We start from the raw sequence: 26,375 nt of genomic DNA on the forward strand, positions 1-26,375 counted from the left end.
GTTTCCGGCAGGCCACTACCCTGTCCCGGTCCCTTACGGTTCCACCAGTCGTATTCCCAGTCTCCTGCAGGCGGCCACTACCGTCTGCCTCCTTGCCAAGGGTGGCTGGGCTCCAACCCAGCCACCGGAGTAGTCTTTGGCAGGCCTGAGCACAGGTCTGCTTCTAGACACAACCTCCCTCCTTCACTTCCAGAGCTCCTCTCCCTTGAACTTTACTCTCTAGGTTCCCGCCTCCAGGTCTGTGAACTCCTCGGTGGGTGGAGCCAACCACCTGGCTCCACCTCTCCCTGGTGTGGACATCAAACCTGGAGGGTGGTGACAAGGTTTTCTGTGTTTAACTGCTGTTACCTAACTGGAAGGGGTGTGATGTTGTGTGTGTGACTAACTGGGACGACCTGGATAGTCCAGGGCGTCACATCTGTCTGTCTTTTTCTGTCTCTCTCTATCCATCTATCCTATCTTATACTAACAGTTTATTTTGTTCCTATAGCAACCACTGACAGTTGCTATTTATAGTCTACTATAGCTCCCAGCTTCATTCAGTTTAATGGCTGCAGGATTTTTGTAGAGTAACTGGAAAGCACGGGGTTAAATTTTCCAGCCCAAACATAGTCTATGACGTTCCCTTAGTCACATGGAGTGTCTGTGCAAAATTTCATGATTGTACATGCGACGGTGCGGATTCCTTTAGCGGACATACACACAGACACACATACACTGAGCTTTAGGCCCCTTTCACACGTCAGTGATTCTGGTACGTTTGTGCTTTTTTTTTTAAACGTACCAGAATCACTGACATACGCAGACCCATTATAATCAATGGGTCTGCTCACACGTCAGTGATTTTTCACTGCACGTGTCTCCATGCGGCGTACCCGCGTGTGCGTGATTGTTGCACGGAGACATGTCCATTTTTTTCTGGCATCACTGATGTCCCACGGACCATGCAGTGGTGTGGTCCGTGAAACACGTGCCAGAAAAAAACGTGCATTTAAAATAATAAACATTTTTACTCACCCGGCTTCAGCCGCGCTCTCTGCAGCCCGTGCAGCTTGCTGATTCTAAGCCGGCTGATTATGTCGCGGGCGGGGAGGAGGGTGTCAGCACACCGCGCTCACCCCTTCTGCTCGGGTCCGGCAGCTGCTCCTGGTGGCTCGAGCTGTGGGCCGGATCCCGGGGTGTCTCGAGCGACACTCCTCGCCCGTGAGTGAAAGGGGGTGTTTGTTGGGTGTGGGGATTGTTATAGTTCGTGACGCCACCCACGGTTGTGGTGATTGCACCACCGCTGCTCAGTATGGGGGTCCCGGGGATGGTGATGCGGAGCAGCCAGGTGTTGTGTTGCCCCTCCGTGGGTAGGGGTTGGTGATCCCGGGGCCCAGTGAAGAGATGTAAAGTGTAGGGCCCGGTGGGCGCAGGGACGCGGGGGCAGCGCTGTGCCTTGCGGCACTGTGGTACTCACTCAGCCTGAGACACGGACACAGTTTGTACGGTAAACCAACGGCTGGTAGGACGGTCCCACAGACGGCTGCACCTGCACTCCCGGTAGGTGACGGTGACGTCTCTCTTCCTTGCACCTGTGTTGTCTGATGGTAGCGGTGGATTCCCTCCGGTTACCCGCTCCCCGACTGCAATCTGGGCCGGAGGAGCTCTACACTTTGCCCGCAGGCGCTGGCCCTGGGGAAACTGGTGCCCTGGCGGTGGCGGTGTCTCCCCCGTACTGGTTGGGCTGTTGCCGTCAATCGGGACTTTGTTGTTGGGGGATCTACGTCCCCTTCACTGACGGATTCGGCAAATTTGGCGACTCCTAGCCTTGCCGGGGTCCGAGAGGCCCCTGCCCTGGTGCTGACTGTCCTTCGGAACACTGCTCCAGACCACTGGGCACACAGCCAACGGGGTCCTTCCAGGAACTTCCAAACGGTCCCCCTCCGGACAGTCACCGCCGTCGCTGACCTTGCTGTTCTGGCCCTACACAAAGCTGGGCTCTCAGGCTCTGCACACTCTCTGCGCTGCCACCACTTCTTGCTTTTCTCCTTTACACTTCTCTACTTTCACCACTTTCACTTCTCTGTTTACTCTCTCACTTCAGCTCCTCACACTTGCCCTGCCTGGGCTAATCTGCCTTCCACTTCCTCCTCCCTGACTCAACTGCCTGGTTTCTTCCTGCCTCCAGAGTTGTGAGCTCCTTGGTGGGCGGAGCCAACCGCCTGGCCCACCCCCTGGTGTGCATCATCAGACTCCTGGAGGAAGGCAACAAGGATTTGTAGGTTAGCATGATGGGCCTACCTGGAGTGTGGGGTGTGGTGGTGTTGTGACCTGTGTCCCCTGGCTTGCCCAGGGCGACACATTTACTGTCGCGCATATTAATGATGCGCGACACAGCCGACCCGGAAGCAGCTGCTGCAGGGGTCAGCGCCGGCCGGATGCTGCACCGCGGGAGCGATCAGCACCATGGAGAGCGGGAGTGGGCGCAGGTGAGTTGATTTCTAAGTGCAATCACGGGCCACGGAGAACGGAGCCCGGATTGCACTTAGACAACCCACGTGTGCCGTGATTCACGGCACACGCAGGGACATGTGCGTGTTTTACACGCCAGTGAAAAACGTCTGTGTTTTTCACTGACGTGTGAAACGGGCCTTATATATTAGATATGTAAACTTTTGGTTTCAACTGTAAATACTGACACTTGGCCTCTTAGATCCTGTCTATGACAGAGGCTAACAGGACACCTATGGCCATTACTTGCTATGGTAACCATCAATACCTTGCAATCTTGAGATTCCAATGGGGTTTAGGAGGGAGCAACCTCCCTTTGCTAATCATTTATAGCCTGCTCTTATTGACAGTGGCACTTAATGAGTAAAAAGGCCCCAATTGGTCCACTTTTGCTTTCTGACCACAGCACAAAGATGTTTTGGTGGTAATAAAGGGGGCTTAAAGCATGTCAATAAAGAAGCATGTCTCCGATTTCATGCCATGAACAGGAGACTTCCAATAATTTGAGCAGACTGTGGCTTTTTTTTGTACTACATTATAACAATCCCACAAGAAAAGCTAATGTGACGCCCCATGACTCTATCAGGGTGTCACAGGAAACTGCACCCCTGTCTCTAATGGTGCAGAATCCACCCTCCATGGTTCTGGATTCCTACATACTGGTATTGCTTCCATCAGCACTCAAATCCTAACCACACCTCACATCACACCCTGTCAGGCACACCAGTGGATGGTCTAGCTGGAACAGGGCCACCCACGTAAAGGTCAGGCAGACTGGTAGGAGGGAGGAAGTAGGTCGAGTAGTAGCCCTCAGAGTGTGAGGAGCTGGGGGAGTTGGAGCTCCCTGTGTGACCTTGGTTGGGTCGCAGATGGTGGTCTGGTACTGGAGGAGTCGGAGACCCGGACGCAGGGTATTGGAAGAGGGTGTACCGATTTAGTTTTGGTGAACGGTCGGCACCGGAAAGTCCAGTAACCGGACCAGTACCGAGCACGGCGGGGTACAGGACCCTAGATCAGGGAGTAGCTTCACGCAGCCTGGTAATTCACCTGTGGAGGATAGTCTCTTTATGAACTTTCCACAAGAGCTCAGAGATCATGTAACGCCTGCCTGGAGCCACAGACTCAGACTGGCTGTAAGGGGAGTCTAGAGAAAAGCCGCTCACAAAGCAGGACCCCGAGAACTCTGCAACCCTTTAACCCCCAAACAGGGATTTGGAATTACACAGAGCCTCAGAGATCACTACTTGTGGTAGGCTGTAGTCCGTGGTGGTCAGGCAGGGTCAAAAACCAGGAAATACTTAACAGGAACAGAATCGGCAGGCAAGGGCGTAGTGAGAAGACAAAGCAGAGGTCAAATCCAAAACTGGCAGCAAGGTACAAAAACGACAGGCAGGAGGGTACTCAAAAAACAAGCAAAGGTCAGCACACAGGACTCAAAATACAAACAGCACATGAACCAGGAGTACAGAACTATCTCTGGCAGTGGTCACATGACAGGAGGGGCAATAAGAAGGATGTGGTGTCTTCCCATTGGCTGCAGCTGAATGATGGTAAACTTCAGCTGGAAGACATGTAACGGGGACAGGGGGCGCCTCAGGGGGTGTAGTCGGGTCCCCTCGCCTTGTGGGTCGCAGGCTGAACCCCGGCCCGGACGTTACTTTCAAAACAGGTGTTTTGTTAGGGCAGAGTGTGGATGCATGGGGCCCATTCATGACAGCGTTCTTTCTGTGCTCTCCAGCTCCTTCTTCACTGTCAGGAAAGAGACAATTGCAGGCAGCAGATAAACCAAACACCGATTTATTAAACAAAGCTTCCATCTTTTTGTTTGCAGCAGGTTTACTTTAGTACGTTACAAGTTACAGGTCCTTTTCTACAAAAACGGTTTCCTTTTTCTCTACAGGCACTTTCCTTTGCCTGCAGGGGACATACGTTAACCCCCTAGTAGCTGCGCTCTAACCCAGATTTACTGTAGGGTAGATCCAGCACACACTACTGGCTCTGGATAAGTTCTCACCTCTCCACTTCTTTGTCAGGGCACTAACCTTCGCCTGCAGGGGCCACTTGTTATCCCCCTGATAGCTGCACTCCACTCTAGTACACACCACCGGCTCCGGACTAGTCCCAACTCTTCCACCGTTTCTCATGGGTTTCCTCTGCTTTCTAGCCAAGAGTACTCACTCAGGCTGACTGCCTCGTCTCACTCCCACACTCTGCCCCGTCACCTCAGACCGAGCTTGCTCGCCTCTCACATCTCACTGCACACTGGACTCTGCATTCAGAACCCTTCCTTCCCCACCTAGGCTGCCCTGCCCCTTCCTTCCCTGTCACTGTTACCAGGGGAACCACTGCTCTACACTGGCACCTAGTGGGGAAAGTTTATGACAGGTAACATTTTACCATCAACATTTACAATTTGCCACCATACTACTGTGGCGTCTTCAGGGGGGAAAAACCGCTCCTTCACTACCAGGGGTCCGACTACCCCTTACAGACACACGCCACCTACAGTCAGCCAGTGGTACTGCAGGTCCCAGGGAAACATAGCCTAGTGGATGAGCGGAGCCTGCACCCAGCAGAGCCACTGGCACTGACTCCTCTCCCATCACCATCCACGGTGGGAACACGACATCACCTGGTGATCGGAGCAGAAGTCGCAGAGGCGGACTCCGGGGGGCATGACAGATCAAAGGCGCCAATACAAGGAGAGGGATAGGGCTTTCCAGCTTATGCAGCCTGCAAAGATCCCAAGTGTCAGCCATCAAGAGCACAGCTCCACTATTAAAATATAGGGAGCGGGACCCTGACAGCTTCAGGCCGAAGGGTCACTCAGGAACATCTACACAATTGTGCATGGAGGAAGGCTCTGGACCACTAAGCAATACCAGTGGGGACGGACACCCGGACGGGCTCCCCAGAGTGGCAGCGGCACCCAGAGACTTGGTTTACTCCTGTGTCAGAGTCTGCTTAATGATTGCACCAACATCGCACAGTCTGAGTGAGTACACTGCCCTCCCTGCGTCCTGCCTGCCCGCCTAACCTGCACAATACTATCCGCCACCTACCTCATCCAGAGTCCCGGGGTCTCCCCTACCTGTGGAGGGATCACCATCTGGCTGCCCCACTCCATCTCTCCCCGGGTACATCCATCAGCAGCGGCGGTACTCCCCTTGCCACGAACCACTTGTGGCGTCACGAACTATCCCTTGTAAATAACCCCCCTTTTAATTGAGTGGCTGCTGAGCCCCGGGTCTGGGGACCCTCGAGCCACAGCAAAAACCCCGGATCCAAGCAGTTCGCCTGCTCCCGGGATGGCACACTAACCATGTCATATCCTTTGCATAGGATGGGGGTGCTTTATTTGCAGTTCTCTACACGTTGTTTTTTCTGAGGAAGGAATGGGACTTCTACAAACACGTGAAACCACTGCCAATTGCTTTAACTTAAAATTCTTAACTGCATAAGGCTCTAGAAGGTTAGTGTTTAGGAACTTGTTTCATAACTGGTTTATCCAGTTCTGGTGGCAGGTGTTTCCTTTGGCCGCCTTGTAGCCTTCTTGATGTAGATAGCCCCTTAGGGTACTGCAATATCTAGCATGAAAGCCAACTTTACATGTGTGTATAACTACTAAGAAAACAACTGCAAAGCATACATTTTCTCTCAGTTGAGTCAATAGTAGAGTTTCTGGGAAGGAGGGAAATTTGTGGTTCATGTTCTTAAGGTTTTCTGTGCACTGGCTTTTAAAGCACATCTGTTCATGTCATTCTTTCAGCCCTCAAAATGGCTGCTTCAAAGTAATTGATACATATGTATACTCCCCATTAATGTTGCTGCTTTTGTAGCGCCCCTGAGCCACTCAGGGCACTACAGGGAACTGCATCCTCTTGGGGATGCAGGACCTACCCCCTGGGACCTGGAGTACCAGTGCCAATACCACCAAAGCACAACCAAAATCCTAGTTCTCCACTCCACACCGGGCATAGAGGGTTAACCATGTAAGGGGATGGTCGCCATTGAATGGAACGAGTCCCGGGATTAGCCAGCCTGGTGGGAGGGGTCAGCAGTCAGGGAGTCGAGAGTAGTGTGGCACACAGAGAGGTGTGCGGACGTGCCTGAGCTGGATCCGTGCAACGGTGACCCCAGGGGCACAGGAGAGAGGTCGCCAGGTCGGGTACCGGAGATACCGCTGGGACCAGAGCACGCATGGGGCACAGGGCCCTAGATCAGGCACCAGTTCTTCACGGCTTGATAAATACCTGCCCGGTAAAGACACCTTCATGGACTTCACCGAACCAAATAATCCGGGGGCATCAGCAGTAAACTAGGATCGAGGTTCGGACACTTACCTCCCCACATGGTCAGCACTGCCCGCCGTACAGAGAAGGAGACTGTACCCAAAAGGGACAGTCAGGCCCCAAATGCTCCACGCTACGGGGACCCAACCAACAGAGAGTGCTGGGGACAGAGCAACCTGGGTCACTACACTGGCACTGATACTCCATGGGACCTGAAACAGCAACCCCTGGGTCCGAGTGAGTAGAGACTGTTAAAGACAACCTGGTGTGGTCTCCGTTATTACCCCGTTACATCTCCCAGGCATGGCCCTGCCTGCGGAGGGCCTAACATCATCGCTGCAATCACCACCAGCTCTGGGAGTACCCCCATTCAGCAGCGGCGGTTCTCCATCCTTAACCGCAACCCGCAGGTGGCGTCACATGAACATTAACTCTTATCACCCCTGTAAATACCCCCTTTTACAAAAGAAGCCCCAGTGCACGGGACTGGGCAACGGCCACCAGAGTGATATTCCCATTTGCAACTGTCCGGTACCGAGTACCCCCTTCCCTGGGCGCGACACTTTCGATTTATAAAGGGACCCTGAGAATAGACAGCTGGAATTTAATGAATTGCTGTTGACAATTGCTGTTGTTTCATTTTTTTTCATTCATGGGTAGTGATTGGCAAACTCCCAGATATCCAGGATCATTGCAACTAACCGGACTTTAAAAAAAAAAATTGTGTCCGTCCTGAATTGATCTGGCTGGACGCCCCTCCCCAGTCCCCATATAAGTCTATGTGCACCAGAATCCAGTGATTAAAAGTGGTGGTATAAGGGATAGGGGATATGAGCAGGCACGCTATACTTACTGAGGCTCCAGCACGGCGGTAAGTGCTCTCGTGGCCACCGATTCACTTCCGGGCCCACTCATTAGGCTCATGCATATGCACTGCTTACCCCACCCACTGGCGTCTGTGATTGGTTGCAGTCAGATGTGCCCCCACTTTGAGTGACAGTGTCTGACCACTTCCAATCACAGGCGCTATACGTGTTTATCGTACAGTAAAAATAAATAAAAAAAATTGGCGTAGGGTCCCCCCATATTATGATACCAGCACAGATAAAGTATAAAGCTTCAGCCCCCAGGCTTGCTCTTATCTTGACTGTGTATCAAAATAAGAGGAACCGCATGTGGCTTTTTTTTTTTTAATTATTTAAATGAATAATTTTAAAACACGGCATGCAGTCCCCCACAATAAACAGCAGATCAATGAGAGTGCCTAAAGCGGGCATTACACGCTACAATATATCTAACGATGTGTCAGCGGGGTCACGTCGTGACGCACATCCGGCATCGTTAGTGTTGTAGTTGTGTGTGACACCTACGTGCGATTCCGATTGTACGCAAAAACGTTGATCGCATACACGTCGTTCATTTTCTAAAAATTGAACGTCCGGTTGTTCAATGTTCCCGAGGCAGCACACATCGCAGTGTGTGACACCCCGGGAATGATGAACACCGCTTACTTGCGTCCTGCCGGCAATGCTGAAGGAAGGAGGTGGGCGGGATGTTTACGTCCCACTCATCTCCGCCCCTCCGCTTCTATTGGCTGGCCGCTGTGTGACGTCGCTGTGACGCCGAACGTCCTTCCCCCTTCAGGAAGTGGATGTTCGCCTCCCACAGTGAGGTCGTATGGAAGGTAAATACGTGTTACAGGGGGTGACAGCATTGTGCGGCACGGGCAACAAATTGCCCGTGCCGCACAAACGATGGGGCGGGTGCGATCGCAAATACGATCGCACGTTTAATTGAAACGTGTAAAGCAGCCTTAAGATAATAGGATCTGATCTGCAGTTCTCAGTAGTGGCTGCTACACAATAAACCACTACCAATGCTAATAACAGCTGATCAGTGAGAGTGCCTAAGGGTGCATGCACATCAGCGTTTTTTTACCTGTCGGCAAAAAAACGCAAAATGCATGTGACTGGATCCTGTGTATTGAATGTTGAACACATGCAACCGCAATTGATATTTTAGCGGATCCTTCTACATGCAATTTGATGCAGCGGGGAAAGAAAGAAAGAAAGACAGAAAGAAAAGAAAAGAAAAGAAGAAATCTGTACTGACTATTCCAGGCTGCTTTTTGGGCATGCTCAGTACAGAAAACAGGATCCTGTCCCTGAGGATCCGGCGACTTCCGGAAATGCAGGATCCGGCATCCATTGAACTACATTGTAGGCACCACCGCAATCTAACGGATCCATTGACATGCAGTATTTTGTCCGAGGACAAAAACGCAACAAGTAGCATTTTTGAAACACGGTAAAATACAGCAAAACAACGGATCCAGTGTATGCCGCACGCAACCGCATGTAACCGCATCTTGTCGCGATTCCATTGGAAATGCATTGAAATGACAACCTATTTTTAAAGGATCCGGTCAGATGCGGTTTGCGTTTTGTTGCTGACCGGTAAAAAAACGCTGATGTGAAAGCACCCTAAGATAATGGTATCCGATATGCAGTTCTCAGCAGTGACTGCTACACAATAAACCACTACCAATGCTAATAACAGCTGATCAGTGACAGTGCCTAAGATAATAGGATGTGATCTGCAGTTCTCAGCAGTGGCCGCTACACATTGAATGAAGCTGTACTGTTGATATCTGATACTGTTGACCTGTCAAGGGATATACTTTATGTATGGACAACCCCTTTAATTTTTCACAAGAAATACTATACTAGCCAATTCCATTATTAGCTAATTTGGACATATTTATTGTAGGTTTCATATTCTTCAAAAGTAGGAGCCATGCTGATAATATAGCCAGGTGAAGTCAGTAAATTCATGCCTTTGACATACAGCTCAAATTGACTGACAATAGTATATTTTTTTCTTTTTTGTATCAGAGGAAACACTAAATATTTTTTGTAGAAAATATAATAATCAAAACAATAATCAAAATGTAAAAAGTCTGCTCATTTTTCAGGTTTTGTTTTTACTATGAGGGATATATGGAGACACATGGAGTTCCAATTGCTGTGATTCTGTACACTGTGTGGTGCTTTCATACACTACTGTATATAGAAGACATTCTACTTTGGAAAAGAATATCTTTGAAATATGGTGTTAAATGGAGAATGTCGCAATTTATTTTATTTTGGTTATATGTGTAATCTGACAGACAAAATATACAGATGTACAGTAGTGCTGCACAGATGGCATGAATCCCATATTATTGCTCTGTTTTAACAGGATGTATGTGTCTGTAAGGCTGGTTTCACACTACGTCTTTTTAACATCCGTCGAAAACGTTTTTTTAACGGAAGTACGGATCCTGTGCAAATCCGTTTTCATGTCAATGCATTTTCAATGGACTCGCGTCCACCTGCGTTTGCGTGCGTTTGCGTCCGTTAGACGCAGGATCCGTCCTTTTGCGTTATTTTAACATGTTTCAAAAACGCAACATGTAGCGTTTTTGAGCTCCGTCCAAATACTGCAAATTGCTGGATCCTGACTATAACGCACGCAAACGCAGGTGAACGTTGCATGCTGATAGACAGGATCCTGCTTTTGTCTCTCTCTCTCTCTCTCTCTCTCTCTCTCTCTCCCTTCCACGCAGCCCGGCTCCGAGCAGCTGACTCGTAACCAAGATAAATATCGGGTATCCAAGGCCGATGTTTACCTTGGTTACCAGCGTCTGCAGCTGTCACAAACCTCCTCCCAGTCTAGTTCCCCTCACTCCCGATCACATGACTACAATGCCCGCCCCGAAACATCCACTGCAGGATCCTGCAAAATAACATATGCGTTTGCATACGTTATTTGCTGTAAAAGCAGGATCCGTACTTCCGCTAAAAAAACGTTTTCAACGGATGTTAAAAAGACGTAGTGTGAAACTAGCCTAATATAGTTAGACCTGGTATGTACTGAAAATTCTATTACTAATTCTAATACTAATTGGCAGTAATGCCGTTTCATGAGCTGCGCTACTAACATTACTGTTGACACCCTGAGCAAATATTGGTATTACAACAGTCATTCATATGAACTAAAGAACACAAACTTTCCAAAAGACTGCAGAAGTACAGCAAATAGGTACACAACAAAAATAAAGACATTAATGCCTGCCAATTGTCTTGTTTCAGTTACCTAATATGTTTGGAAGCCTGCGTTCTACTATGATGTCTTTAATGATTGGATCATATGCATCATCTGCCATCACTTTCCCTGCCCTGAAGGTAAGTTCAGAAAAACCCTATTTTTGTCAATGTTCAAAGTTATATTCCCATCTGCCATTTTTTTAAATGTAGATATCAATTTGATACTACAAATAATAAGTAGAAATAGCAGGAACAGTGCTATATCCTGAAGAACACTGAAAACTGAGCTCTTATGTTAAGCCCGCTTTACACACTACAATATATCTTACGATGTGTCGGCGGGGTCACGTCTTAAGTGACGCACATCCGGCATCGTAAGGTACATTGTAGTGTGTAACAGCTACATGCGATTGCGAATGAACGGTAAAACGTTCATCGCACGCACGTCGTTCATTCCTCATGAATTGAACGTTAGGTTGTTCATCGTACCCGGGGTAGCACACATCGCAGTATGTGACACCACGGGAACGATGAACAGATCTTACCTGCACCCTGCGGCTCCCGGCCAGCAATGTGGAAGGAAGGAGGTGGGCGGGATGTTTACGTCCCGCTCATCTCCGCCCCTCCGCTTCTATTGGCCGGCTGCCGCGTGACGTCGATTTGACGCCGAACGTCCCTCCCACTCCAGGAAGTGGACGTTCGCCGCCCACATCGAGGTCGTATGGACGGGTAAGTACGTGTGACGGGGGTTAATCATTTGTGCGGCACATTCAACAAAATTGAACGTGCCGCACATACGATGGGGCGGTTACGATCGCATACGATATCGTATGCAGAATCGTAACATGTAAAGCAGGCTTTAGTCTTCCTGTTACCAATGCTCACCCTCCTGTCACCACCATTCTCCTGTCACCACCACTCTCCTCCTGACACCACCATTCTCCTGTCACCACTACTCTTCTCCTGTCATCACCACTCTTCTCCTGTCACCACCACTCTCCTCCTGTCACCACCACTCTCCTCCTGTTATGACAGTTCTCCTTCTTTCTCAACCACACTCCTCCTGATACCACCACTCTCCTCTTGTCACCACCGCTCTCGTGCTGTCTCCACCTCTCTTTACCTATCACCTGCAGAGGTGGTGACAGTAGAGGAGCAGTTGTGACAGGAGAAGATGGGAATTCAGAAAAAAGACTGACTGGAACACCTATATGTGTGAATTAGGTGCTAGCCTAAAAATACATGATTATAATAAGGATAATAAGCTGCACACTAACCACTATCAAAATATAAACATGAAAAATGGTAAAGCATTACTGCTATAGGGATAGTATGAACAATGAAAAATACATTTAGCTATCTGTAAAAAATGAAATACATGAAAAATGGTATTTCAAAACTGCTATGAATATTTGAAATTACTAGAGATGTTTAGCAAATGTATTGATCAATGCAAATGAGTCCGAAACCAACGACAAGGTAATCTGTTGTGAATGTCATATGAGGGGGTCATGGTTTAGAGCTCCCTCTGGACTGGAGGTGAAACTAACTGTGCCTCAACAGGTGTGGAAGTTTATTGGGAGTTTGGGAAGCCCAATTGCAGATCAGCCTGGGTTATATAGTAGAGCAGTGTCTGCTGGCTGGGGCCGTTTATTGTTGTTGTTCCTCAGTCTCTGAATTGGCTTGGAGTTGTTCTTACATTTTTCCTGTGCCTGTCCCATTCCAGATAAGTTGCAAGTTATTTGCTTTATTGCTTGATCCACACCTAAGGGTGTTTGTTTTTCTTTTTGTTTTGCTTAAAGTCTGTTTTCAGGTTCCACTGCAAGAAAAGGGAGATTCTCGCTGTTCTATTTGATTATTTGCACTTTAGTATTTCTTGTGGTTTTTTTTGGTATTTTGGTTCTCCCATTATTTACAAGAGTACCTGATATAGTGGAGAAGTGTCCGTATGTGCTCAGTATTTTTCTTATCAGGAGATTAATATTTTTCTGCAGGGTTTTTTGCACTGACCGCAATCAGTTATCTGTCCTGTCCTGTTTTATCTAGGAAATCGGGCCTCGCCTTTGCTAATTTATATTTCCTATCTGTGTATTGTGTTTTCTTACATCACCGTTACCTTTATATATTGGGGGCTTGCTATTCCTTCAGGGACTACTCTGAGGCAAGATAGGTTTCCTCATTTCCATCTGTGAGGTGTAGTAAGTTTCTCCGGCTGTGACATGGTGTCTAGGTGTGTTTAGAAACGCTCCACGGCTACCTCTAGTGTTGTCTGACAGATAGGGGATTGCGGTCAGCTCAGGTTCCAACTACTCTTGTGTTTTTCTGCTGATGTGATTTTTGTGATCATCCACGGTACCAAATCATAACAGTATAACCGGTCCACACAAAAAAAAAACAGGTACTCAAAAGAAAGAACAATTTTTTTTCTTTATTCTATATATATTTCCTCTTATTTTTGGATTCCAAGGAAGATCTGCTGGTATGGATACTAAAGGCCCCGTCACACACACAGATAAATCTTTGGCAGATCTGTGGTTGCAGTGAAATCATGGACATATTGTTCCATTTGTACACAGCCACAAACCTGGCACTGATTGTCCACAATTTCACTGCAACCACAGATCTGCCGCAGATTTATCTCTGTGTGTGACAGGGCCTTAAACAGTTGGCTGAGCATGTTGAGCATCTCTCCTCTGAGGTTCAGGCAATATCACCCTATCTTAGACAGACACCTATTTTAGAACCTAAAATTCCTGTTCCTTCATTGTTCTCGGGAGATAGGTCTAAATTCCTGAACTTTAAAAATAATTGTAAATTATTTTTTGCCTTAAGACCTAAGTCCTCAGGGAGTCCCATGCAGCAGGTTAGGATTGTCATCTCCTTGTTGCGCGGTGACCCTCAGGACTGGGCCTTTTCTTTGGCTCCTGATGATCCGATTCCTGCTACCTTGGATTCCTTTTTTCAGGCCCTGAGATTGTTGTATGATGAACCCAATGGGATTGTGTTGCGGGTGGGGGCCGCTGCTGCTTCTCTGGGCCCGCTTGGATCAGGATTCGCTGCTGCGGCTCGAGTGGTGACCGGACCCGGGCTCGCACAGCCGTCCATCCTCACAACCATCGGAAAGGGGGTGTCAGTGTTCCGGGATTTCCAGTTTGCTTCTGAAGGATCTTGCCCTTTGTTAACATGGAGGTTTCTGTTCTGTTGCCCTACTTCCTGTTCATCTGTTTAAAAGCCCGCTCTTAAGCTTAGTCTAGTTGCTTGAGTATACTGCTTCCTGTGTACTCCTGCCCTGCTGCTCTCATCTCCTGGTTGCTGTTTTAGTTCCTGGTGAATCACCTGATACCGGTCCTGGACTTCAACTGGTCTCATCGAGCTGTGCCCTCGCTGGTCCCGGACTCTATCTGCTGTCTCTGGTTGGCGTTTGTGCCCGGTCGCTTCCGGTACATCTCTACCATAGGACCCGCGTTCCACATCCAGTACGGACATTTTTTGGACTGTAATCTGTTTCCCTTTCGTGTCCCGGCTGCTGCGCATTTAGGCGTTCTGGGGTGATTGCCAGACAGCCCCTGTATAGGGGTTCGCTCCTGGTGGCCTCCTTGGGGGAGTCCGGTGCGCGGCCCCGGGAATTCCCCTTTGCTCCGAACCTGGCAGGTATTTACTGTGTTTTTGTTCTACTGTGTATATGTTCTGTTCTGTGTACATATTGTGGTTACATATTATAAAACGTCTTTGCACCAAGAACCCGTCTCTGGTTGTCATTGCCCTAACGCAATCGAAATCCTCAGTTCATACAATAGATTACAGGGGGGGAATATTTACAGGGGGTTTGTTGAATCGATGACGCCATCCGTGGGTTGCGGTGAGGGATGGTGACACCGCCGCTGCCTGGTGATGGGGCACCCGGGGCTGATGGAGCGGGGCAGCAAGAGGGGATCCCCTCCACGGGTAGGGGAGGTGTAGTCTCGGGGCCCGCGGTCTGAACACGGGAGTGATGGCTGCTGGAGGTGGTGCACCAGATTGCACCGGGGGACAATGGTGTACTCACTGTTCAGTAATCTCACACAAGTCCAGTGGTAAACTAAGTTGCCAGTGACCAGGAGAACAAGGCCTGAAACCTCGTCCTCTGCTGGTTAATTAACAAGGGGGCATGCAACTTTTCTCGTCCTAGGTTCCAGGCACCCCGTCTGTGGACGGCCTCCGGACCGGATTCCCGCTGTCGGCACCGGCGGGCTACGACCCTGCACCGGTCCACTTAAGGTTTCCCGCGACTGGATCTCCCTTGCCTGTAGTCCTGTTCACTGTCTGCCACCTAGCCGGGTAGTCCAAGGGCCCCTACCCCTGACTACACTTCACTGTCAACCGTCAGCTTAAACTTGGCTCACTCCACTCCTCCACTCTTCTGAGGCTACAACTTGACTCCAACTTAACTTCGATTTAACTGTCGTGTTCCCGCCTCTGACACCTCAGGACCCCTAGGTGGGAGTTCTCATCTGCCTGATCCCTCCCACTGGTGTGCCCTTATTATCATGAGGGGGTGGCTAGGCTTTAATGGCTGTGTGTTGTACCTAGGTGTGAGTCTTGGTGGTGACAAGGAGGGTGGACACTTTTGTGACTACCTGGTTTTGCCAGGGCATCACAATTGATCAAGCTGAGAAGGTCTTGTTTGCTTTGATCCAAGGTCAGGATTCGACTGAAATTTTTTGTCAGAAATTCAGAAAGTGGGCAGTTCTTACTAAATGGAATGATGATGCACTTGTGGCACTTTTTCGGAAGAGTCTTGCGGATACAGTGAAGGATGTTATGGTGGGATTTCCTATCCCTTCTGGTCTTGATGCCTATATGACTTTAGCCATTCCGATTGACAGATGTTTACGCAAGCGCAAAATGATATACGCTGATTAGGGATAAGCAAATGTATTCACTACTATTCGGTATCCGACGGATAACAGGCTATTCGCACCATTCGGTATCGACGAATAAAACAGAATCCGCTCCGATACTTTCATTTTAATTTCTGACTTCCCGGCGCCTGTTTTCCAGCCAATGAACACATCTGATGTTGCTTGCACTCACAGTAATGCCGCAGCCATCTTTTTTGTGGTGTTACTGTGATTGGCTTGGCCGCACAGCATCATAGGGGCTATATAAACCAGCGGCCATTTTGTGAACAGTCAGTCATTCGGGAGCTGGCAGTATAGATAGACTATATTGTGTGCGGGAGAGCGTTCGTAGATCCAACTAATAAATAGTCCTTCTAAGGGCTGAAGACAGTGTCCAGTAGCTGCTAGCAGCTCCATAAATCGCCAGACCGCAAATCTGTGAATGCGGACCCAGCTATAGGGCCAGTGACAGTGCAGTGCCTTGTAAGTGATGGCGTTCGTGCTGCAAACTCCTAAATAGTCCTTGTAAGGGCTGAAGCCAGAAGTCAGTAGCTGCTATCAGTTCCATAAATCGCCAGGCTGCAAAACAGTGAGCGGACCCAGCTATAGGGCCAGAGTTAGTGCAGTGCTTTATTAGGTGAGAGCGATCCATCTTTAAAAAAAAAAAAAAAAAAAGTGCTGCATATGGTATGTTAGTCCAGTGTCTGATATAGGAAAAGCTTTTTCAGAGGCAGGGAGAGATTTAAAGCTGTCCTAACATCTGCTACTAACTAATCAATAATCCCAGCACTGCTACATCCCTTGTGTCTCTTCTACTAGGGATAGGTATTGCAAATTCCTAAAAAAAAAGGTCCCAAAATTTCTAAAACAACGGGTTCAGGTGTAGTGTAGTGCCTGTCAGCCACCATCTCAAGTCATACCAGCACAGTTGCGTCCTTGTGTTGGCTTCATAGCGTATATGAACTCCATAGTACCCTACTGCTAAAAAGAACTAGTGTAAGTTTATATATATATATATATAAAAAAAAAATTGCTGTCAAATCCTGTAGTTCTGCCTAAAGCCAAATACTGTTATAGCACAAACCTAGCATCCTGGTGTTTCATTCATATCTTACAGAACCTAGATAGTGGCCTGCTGCTACTAAAACACAGTGTCTGAGTTGCAAAAACCAGTACTAAAATAAAAGTGGTGTCAACCGCTGTTTTCTTTTAGGGCTGAAAGACATTCACAACATCTTTGTTGAATCCTCCAAGTGGTACGTTGTCCAATAAAGGTACCCTGCATTTTTTAGACTTAAAGAAACAGCTGTTGTGCCAAATTATTAACACAAGTTTACCAACCCGGTATCAGTGTTGTTCCTGTGCCTGTACAGTGTTCACCTTGAAATAATCAATTCCAAAAAATGGGAAAAAGAGGTGGTAAGGGCTGTGGACGAGGTGATAGTTACAGTGGTGGTCGCCCAAGTAGTGTGACCAAGCCAAATTAAAAGGTTCCTGCTTTATCTACGTGGAGTGAAAAGAAAAGGATGATCCAGCACAAAATCTCCTTTGGTAAAAACATCCAAAAATTTATTGAAACATCATTAAAAATAGCGTGAAGACCAAGTATCCACTCAGACGGAAAGCATGGAGGTCATGATAACTTTACGCGTTTTGGACAGTTATAAAAACAAAAAAAGTCCTTAATCATAATCTTATGATTAAGGACCTTTTTTTGTTTTTATAACTGTCCGAAACGCGTAAAGTTATCATGACCTCCATGCTTTCCATCTGAGTGGATACTTGGTCTTCACGCTATTTTTAATGATGTTTCAATAAATTTTGGATGTTTTTACCAAAGGAGATTTTGTGCCGGATCATCCTTTTCTTTTCACTCCACGTTGCCTGTTACCGGTTGGGATAAACCGAAGGATCCTAGGCACCCGCTAGGCTGAACAGTCTGGGCAGCAGGTGAAAAATGCACACAAGTGCACCTGTACGCTGCCACCGACAGGCACACACGTGCGGTTTTTAAATGCAAGCACGGACGCAATAAGAACCTAACAGGTTTTTAGGAGCGACAATTACTGAGAAGTCTGACACTATCAGACACTGCTGACTGACGTGAATTATTCACTAGACTTGTGCGTTATATAATAGTTTGTGAAAAATGCACACAAGTGCACCTGTACGCTGCCACCGACAGGCACACACGTGCGGTTTTTAAATGCAAGCACGGACGCAATAAGAACCTAACAGGTTTTTAGGAGCGACAATTACTGAGAAGTCTGACACTATCAGACACTGCTGACTGACGTGTATTATACACTAGACTTGTGCGTTATATAATAGTTTGTGCAAAACGCGCACCTGTACGCTGCCACCGACAGACACACACGTGCTGTTTTTAAATGCAAGCACGGACGCAATAAGAACCTAACTGGTTTTTAGGAGCGACAATTACTGAGAAGTCTGACACTATCTGGACTGTTTTAGACTGTGTACACCAGCCCCAGATATGATGAAGGCTGGTATACGGTCACCACTAGGAATGGCTATATACCCTGCCTGCCTGCCTGCCTGTATACTGCTACAATAGTCCTGACAAGGACTCTTCTGGTCACTAGCCTGTATTCCGACCTGGCTATACCCTGCCTGTATATAGCAACAATAGTCCTGAGAAGGACTCTGCTACTGTACTCCGACCTGGCTATACCCTGCCTGCCTGTATACAACTAGAATAGTCCTGAGAAGGACTTCTGGTCACACTGTTTGCAGCCCTGCTCCGGAACTAACTATAAAGGGCCGCAAAGCTTTCCCTGAATCAGCGACACTCTCCCTGCACTGACTGTCTGGATAGCTGTGAGCAGAGCACAGCGCGCCGGCCGGTATAAAGGCTCGGTCACGCTGTGCAGGCCGGCCAATCACTGCAATTCCACAACTAACAGGGCTGTGGCATTGCAGTGGTCTGCCAGCCAATCCCTGCATGAGGGCTGGCTCTCAAAAGAGCGCCAACATGCAGAAATGAAGACCACGAGTACAGCACGAGTATCGCGAGATTACTCGGTCCCCGCCGAGCAGCCCGAGTACAGCGATACTCGTGCGAGTACCGAGTAGTTACAAGCATGCTCGCTCATCACTACATATAATGTACTGAAAAATGTAAAAAAAATCCAAATGCGGAAAAATTGCAAAAAAAGTGTGATGGCACTATTGTTTTTGAGATATTTTATTCACTGTGTTCACTATATGGTAAAACTCATGTGTGGGTGTGATGCCTGATGTTAGTGTGAGTTCGGAGACACCAAACATGTTTAGGTTTACTGTTATATAAGGGGTAATACATGGAATACATCCCAAATTGGGGTGCATAGCAAGGTGGAGGTCAACCACCGACCAATTCAATGAAGAAAAAACAAAAAGCCAGCACTAAATGTGCACTTCAGCACTAAACATTCCAAACTGTACTTATAAAAATTTTGAGATTTTTGGCAAAAAATTGCAATTTCTTGAGCTGCCTCGCCACGTCACGGCAAATCTCATTTGAGGCAGTCCTACACTAAAATATTTTTAGAAAATGTGCCATACGGCCTCACATATGAATAGTAGAACTGCTCTTAGCAGCACTCACCTAGTCTATTTCAATCCCGTACCCATGACTGAGTCATGGCTGTGGGCGGGACAGGTCCAAGCAAATGCTGCATGAAGTAAATAGCCTGTGGACAAGGCCTGATGACTTAATGTGAACAGTCACCAACCGCCAAAATCTAGACAGATGGAATACATCCCAAATTGGGGTGCATAGCAAGGTGGAGATGTATTTCATCTGTCTAGATTTTGGCGGTTTGGCCTAGTTGTACCCGGCTGGACACCAAAATTAGGCAAAGCTCACGTCATTTTTTTTTTTTAATTATTTCATGAAATTCATGAACTAAAAAAAAAAAGGGCTTCTCTATATTTTTGGTTCCCAGCCGGGTACAACTAGGCAGCTGGGGGTTGGGGGCAGCCCGTACCTGCCTGCTGTACCCGGCTAGCATACAAAAATATGGCGAAGCCCACATCTTTTTTTTTTTCTTTTTGGGTAAAAAACTGCATACAGTCCTGGATGGAGGATGCTGAGCCTTGTAGTTCTGCAGCTGCTGTCTGCTCTCCTGCATACAATGAACATTTTGAATAAGGAAATGACATCAGACCTTTTTTATTTTTTTCATCAACAATCTTTAATGGCATTGTGCACTGATTAAAAACGCAGTGAGCAAAAACGCAGCAAAAAAGGCACCAAATCGCGGCAAAAACGTGACATGCAGCACTGCAGGTGACAGAGCAGAGCAAGTTGGTGACATGCTCTGCTCTGACACATAGTGTGCTGCATGTCACTGTATCCACTCTGGGACTTCTTGTGCAGGTGACCGGATGATACATGTCACTAACTGCCCCACTCTGTGATTTCTGCTGCATAGTACCAACTGTATACACTCTCACCTGCACAACAAGTCCCATAGTGGAGACAGTTAGTGACATGTAGCATCCGGTCACCTGCACTACAAGTCCCAGAGTGGAGAAAGATAGTGACATGCAGCACACTATGTGTCAGAGCAGAGCATGTCACTGTCTCCACTCCGCTGACCTCACAGCCCGTACACGCTGCGATTGATGCAGGGGGACACAGAACAAGTAATCGGCCGACACTGGAGTCATCTGATTACTTGGGATGAATTGAGCAGTAAAATGCTCTGGTGCTCGATGGGCGAAGCCCATGCCGATTTGTTTTAAAAAGTCATTAAAAATAAAAAAACAAAAAAATCACATTGTTTGTGGGCTCCCGCTGCATTTTCTGTTGCTAAGGGTAACCAAAGCAGCTACTGGCTGCTAGCCCCCGCTGCTTGGTGTTACTTTCACTGGCAATAGAAATGCAGGGAAGCATTTTTTTTTTATAAAGGTTTTTCCCTGAAAACGTTTTTAAGAAAATGACGTGGGCTTCGCCATATTTTTGTATGCTAGCCAGGTACAGCAGGCAGCTACGGGCTGCCCCCAACCCCCAGCTGCCTAGTTGTACCCGGCTGGGAACCAAAAATATAGAGAAAACCCTTTTTTTTTTTTTCATGAATTTCATGAAATAAATAAAAAAAAAAATGACATGGGCTTCGCCGAATTTTTGAGTCAAGCCAGGTACAACTAGGCAGCTGGGGATTGGAATCCGCAGTGAAGGGTGCCCAAACTTTCTGGACCCCCCGCTGCGAATTGCAGTCCACAGCCGCCCCAGAAAATGGCGCTTTCATAGAAGCACCATCTTCCGGCGCTGTATCCAACTCTTCCAGGTGGCACGCTGGGTAATAAGGGGTTAATACCAGCTATGTTTTACCCGCTGGTATAAAGCCCGAGATTCTTAATGTCAGGCCAAGGTTGACCTGGCCATTAAGAATCTCCAATAAAGGGTTAAAAAAAAAGACCACACAGAGAAAAATACTTTATTAGAAATAAATACACAGACACAGTAGGGACTCCATGTTTATTACTCCCTCTCACCCCTCCACGATGGAGATTTCTGTACTGACCATGCCAGGAGAGAGCGAGGGAAAAGAGAGAGAGCGAGGGGGGGGAGGAAAAGAAAGCGAGGGGGGAGAAAAAGAGAGCGAGGGGGGAGGAAAAGAGAGCGAGGGGGGAGGAAAAGAGAGCGAGCGGGGGGAAAGAGAGCGAGCGGGGGGGAAAGAGAGTGAGGGGGGGAGAACAGAGCGAGGGGGGAGGAAAAGAGAGCGAGGGGGGGAGGAAAAGAGAGCGAGGGGGGGAGGAAAAGAGAGCGAGGGGGGGAGGAAAAGAGAGCGAGGGGGGAGGAAAAAAGAGCGAGGGGGGAGGAAAAGAGAGCGAGGGGGGAGGAAAAGAGAGCGAGGAGGGAGGAAAAGAGAGCGAGCGGGGGGGGAAAGAGAGCGAGCGGGGGGGGAAAGAGAGCGAGGGGGGGAGAACAGAGCGGGGGGGAGGAAAAGAGAGCGAGGGGGGAGGAAAAGAGAGCGAGGGGGGGAAAAGAGAGCGAGGGGGGAGGAAAAGAGAGCGAGGGGGGAGGAAAAGAGAGCGAGGGGGGGAGGAAAAGAGAGCGAGGGGGGGAGGAAAAGAGAGCGAGGGGGGGGAAGAGAGCGAGCGGGGGGGAAGAGAGCGAGCGGGGGGGGAAAGAGAGCGAGGGGGGGAGAACAGAGCGAGGGGGGAGGAAAAGAGAGCGAGGGGGGAGGAAAAGAGAGCGAGGGGGGGAGGAAAAGAGAGCGAGGGGGGAGGAAAAGAGAGCGAGGGGGGGAGAAGAGAGCGAGGGGGGAGGAAAAGAGAGCGAGGGGGGAGGAAAAGAGAGCGCAGGGGGGAGGAAAAGAGAGCGCAGGGGGGAGGAAAAGAGAGCGCAGGGGGGAGGAAAAGAGAGTGCAGGGGGGAGGAAAAGAGAGCGCGGGGGGAAGAGAGCGAGGGAAAAGAGAGGGGAGAGGAGAGAGGGATAAGAGGGGGGCAGAGAAGAGGGGGAAGAGGGGAGGGGGAGAAGAGTGGGGGGAGAGAAGAGAGTGGGGAAAGAACAGGGGGGGGGCAGAGGTGCTCTGTCACCAACTGTCTCCACTCTGTGACTTGTGGTGCAGGTGACAGAGTGCAGACAGTTGGTCCCATGCAGCAGGACAGATGGCAGAGCACAGCGGTGACATGCCTGTCAGTGTCTTGCTGCTGGGAGGAGCAGATGATCACACTGCCCGACACCGGCCGCTCTCTTGACATCGCAGCAGAGCGGGCGGGTGGACAGTGTGAGCACATACTTACGTGCAGGGGGGGATTCAGCTGAAGACCCCCCCCCTGTACTGCACACTGGCGCCCCGTGGCTCACCATCTGCAGGGCTCTAGCCGGCTCCACAGTGACGTCTTCCGGCTCCTCCCCTCGATGCTGGGCTGTGATGTGCGGTAGTCACCGCCCACAGCCCTGTCACTCAATCTGAGTGGCGCCGGCATCCTGTGACGTACCCGTCTTGTTTGAGAGCCCGGAAATGCCGGGACGTCAGAGGATGCTGGCGGCCTCAGCACCAGGGGGTCATGTGACCGGCACTGAGCGTGCAGGATAGCGCCGCTCAGTGCCAGAACTGGAAACAGAAGCCAATGGAGAAGACGCCTAGAAAGGTAAGTATAGCTCATACAGAAAATAAAAAAAATGGGTGAACCACCCCTTTAAGGGGTTAAGTTGTGGTGCTCACTGATCATAAGAATCTGACTGACCTGGAATTTGCCAAGAGACTGAATCCTAGGCAGGCTAGGTGGGCTCTATTTTTTACACGTTTCAATTTTGTGGTCTCTTTTCTTCTGGGCACCAAGAATATTAAAGCCAATGCCCTCTCAAGAAGTTTCTTTGCGGATTCTCTTAATGTGGTCGAGCCATGTACCATCCTCAATGAAGGTGTGGTCCTCTCCGCTATTTCGCCCGATTTGAGGTTAGCACTTGAGAGATTTCAGGGGGACAAACCTGAGAGATGTCCTGTGGGGAAACTGTATGTCCCTGATCAATGAGGACTAGAGTTATATCCGAGATTCATTGTTTCGTATTGGCTGGTCATCCTGGGATTTTTGGTACTAGGGATCTTGTGAGTAGGTATTTTTGGTGGCCTTCTTTATCCCGGGATGTCAAGAGTTTTGTGCAATCCTGTGGGATTTGTTCTAGATCCAAGCCTTGTTGTTCACATTCTAGTGAGTTGTTGTTGCCATTGCCTGTGCCTAAAAGATCTTGGACTCATATCGCCATGGATTTTATTTCGGATCTTCCTGTATCTAAGAGAATGATGGTTATTTGGGTTATTTGTGATAGATTCTCTAAGATGGTCCATTTGGTACCATTGCTGAAGTTGCCGTCTTCTTCAGAGTTGGTGCCCTTGTTTTTTCAACAGGTGGTTCGTTTACATGGTATTCCTGAGAATATTGTGTCAGACAGAGAAGTACAATTTGTGTCCAGATTTTGGAGAGCATTTTGTTCTAAATTAGGAATTGGGCTGTCTTTTTCTTCTGCTTTTCATCCTCAGACCAATGGTCAAACTGCGAGAGCAAATCATGCCTTGGAAACCTATATGAGCTGTTTTGTATCTGCGGATCAGGATGACTGGGTTTCTTTTTTGCCATTTATTGCTCTCAATAAGAGGGCTAGCTCTGCTACTTTGATGTCTCTTTTTTTCTGCAATTTTGGGATTCATCCTAGGTTCTCTTTAGGGCAGGTTGAGGCTTCAGCCTGTCCATGAGTTGGTTCTGTGGTGGATAGAATGCAGCAGATTTGGGGGCAAGTAGTGGACAAACTGTTTCAGTCCCAGGAGAATGCATAAAGGTTTGCCAACCGGTGTAGGACTGTTCATCCCCGGTTTAAAGTGGGGAACATAATTTGGCTGTCCTCCAGGAATGTTCCTATGAGAGTTTCTTCTCCTAAGTTTAAGTCAAGATTTATTGGACCCTATAAGATTTCGGAGATCATTAATCTTTTTGTTTCGCTCCTCCTGAGTCGTTTAGAATTCACAATGTTTTTCATAAGTCTTTGTTGAATAAGCATGTGGAGCCAGTAGTTCCCACAGCGGCGCCCCCAGACCCTGTGTTGGTAGAAGGAGATCTGTAGTATGAAGTTGAGAAGATTTTGGATTCCTGTCTTAATGGACGAAAGCTTCAGTACCTTATTAAGTGAAAGGGTTATGGTCAGGAGGACAATTCTTGGGCTTTTGCTTCTGACATTCATGCTGACAGATTGGTTTGTGCCTTCCATCATGCCCAGCCTGATGGACCCAGTGGTTTTGGTGAGGGTTTGGTGACCCCTCCTCAAGGGGGGGGGGGGTACTGTTGTGAATGTCATCCAAGGAGGTGATGGTTTGGAGCTCCCTCTGGTGGTCAGGACTGGGGGTGAAGCTAACTGTGCCTCAACAGGTGTGGGAGTTAATTTGGAGTTTGGGAAGCCCAATTGCAGATCAGCCTGGGTTATATAGTAGAGCAGTGTCTACTGGCTGGGGACAGTTATTGTTGTTGTTCCTCAGTCTCTTAATTGGCTTGGAGTTGTCCTTCCATTTTTCCTGTGGCTTTCCCATTCCACATAAGTTGCAAGTTATTTGCTTTACTGCCTGATTCACACCTAAGGGTGTTTGTTTTTCTTTTTGTTTTGCTTAAAGTCTGTTTTCTTGCAGGAGAGGAATTGTCTTTCTGTTTTGATGAGCATGGGGGTTCCCCCTTTGCAGGTCCCACTGCAAGAAAAGGGAGATTCTCTCTGTTCTATTTGATTATTTGCACTTTAGTATTTCTTGTGTTTTTTTGTTATTTTGTTTCTCCAATTATTTACAAGAGTACCTTATATAGTGGGGAAGAGTCCATGTGTGCTCAGTATTTTTCTTATCAGGAGATTGGTATTTTTCCGCAGGGTTTTTTGCACTGACCACAATAAGCTATCTGTCTTGTCCTGTTCTATCTAGGAAGTCGGGCCTCACCTTTGCTAATCTATATGATAGGTTTCCTTATTTCTATCTGTGAGGTGTAGTAAGATTCTCCGGCTCTGATGTGGCGTCTAAGTGTGTTTAGGAACGCTCCACGGCTACTTCTAGCGTTGTCTGACAGATAGGGGATTGCGGTCAGCTCAGGTTCCAACTACTCTTGTGTTTTTCTGCTGATGGGATTTTTGTGATCATCCACGGTGACCAGATCATAACAGTAATCTCTAATTTTTCGGGAACCTAACGTTAATGCCTCTATGTGCTCTTAAAAATCTGCAAGTATGGGAAAACAGGCTCCTGGCTATATAGGATTATGAAAAGAGTCTGGTAATAGGGCGGGGTTCTGGGTTCTCAGTCAGAAGAAGCTGCATGCTATTCAGAAAAAAGACTAAATGGAACACCTATATGTGACTTAGGTGCTAGCCTAAAATACATGACTATAATAAGGATAAGCTGCACACTAACCACTATCAAAATATAAACATGAAAAATGGTAAATCATTCATGTATTTCCTTTTTTTCAGATAGCTAAATGTATTTTTCATTGTTCATAGTATACATGGATACACTGAGCACATACACACACATAGCGCACATGCATGTATACACTGAACACACACGCACACACTCTGCTGGATACTCACTTGTCCCCAGCGATGCGGTCCCCGGCACTGAAGTCCCCAGCGCTGCTCCGGCTTCGAGCTCCTCAGTGGAGTGAATAGTCAGTGAGTATAATGAGTAGGGATCAGGAGTGGGAGACAGTAGAGCCGAAGAAAGCACTGCTGGATACAGGTAAATGTAGAAAATCTTTTTATTTAAAAGACCTGTGTTTTCTCCGGTACATGTCATACTGATGTCACATAGATCACCCGTGCTGCCAGAGAAAAAACGGACATGACTGTGTGTGTGCGTGCGGGGCCACGAGGGGTCACACGGCCCGTGTGAAAACACAACCGTGTGAGTACAGCATAGAATAACATGGTTACGTGTGCCATCAGTGTTAAAAACGGATATCACACGTACCTGAAACACGGACGTCTGAAACCGGCCTTAATGTGTGCGTGTGGCCTTAGACACTGCATGTTTGACGTGGAGAAAATATGCATTGTGAAAAAATCACCAAAAGGCTTACTGTGAGAGGGTAGCCTCTTACATAATTTTAGACATCTCTTACACAAGGCAAGATTA

The 26,375-nt window shown here is 48.1% G+C and overlaps 1 protein-coding gene across 1 annotated transcript in view; it reads left to right on the forward strand.

Annotated features, from left to right (window-relative positions):
* SLC43A1 (solute carrier family 43 member 1) overlaps window positions 1-26,375 on the forward strand; it is a 255,398-nt gene that overhangs the window by 141,887 nt on the left and 87,136 nt on the right. Inside the window, exon 6 of the mRNA XM_075349143.1 lies at window positions 10,919-11,011. Coding sequence (XP_075205258.1) covers window positions 10,919-11,011 — 93 coding nt within the window. The remainder of the gene's footprint in view (window positions 1-10,918; window positions 11,012-26,375) is intronic.

This window comes from Anomaloglossus baeobatrachus, chromosome 5 (genome assembly GCF_048569485.1).
Source record: "Anomaloglossus baeobatrachus isolate aAnoBae1 chromosome 5, aAnoBae1.hap1, whole genome shotgun sequence".
Lineage (NCBI taxonomy): Eukaryota > Metazoa > Chordata > Amphibia > Anura > Aromobatidae > Anomaloglossus > Anomaloglossus baeobatrachus.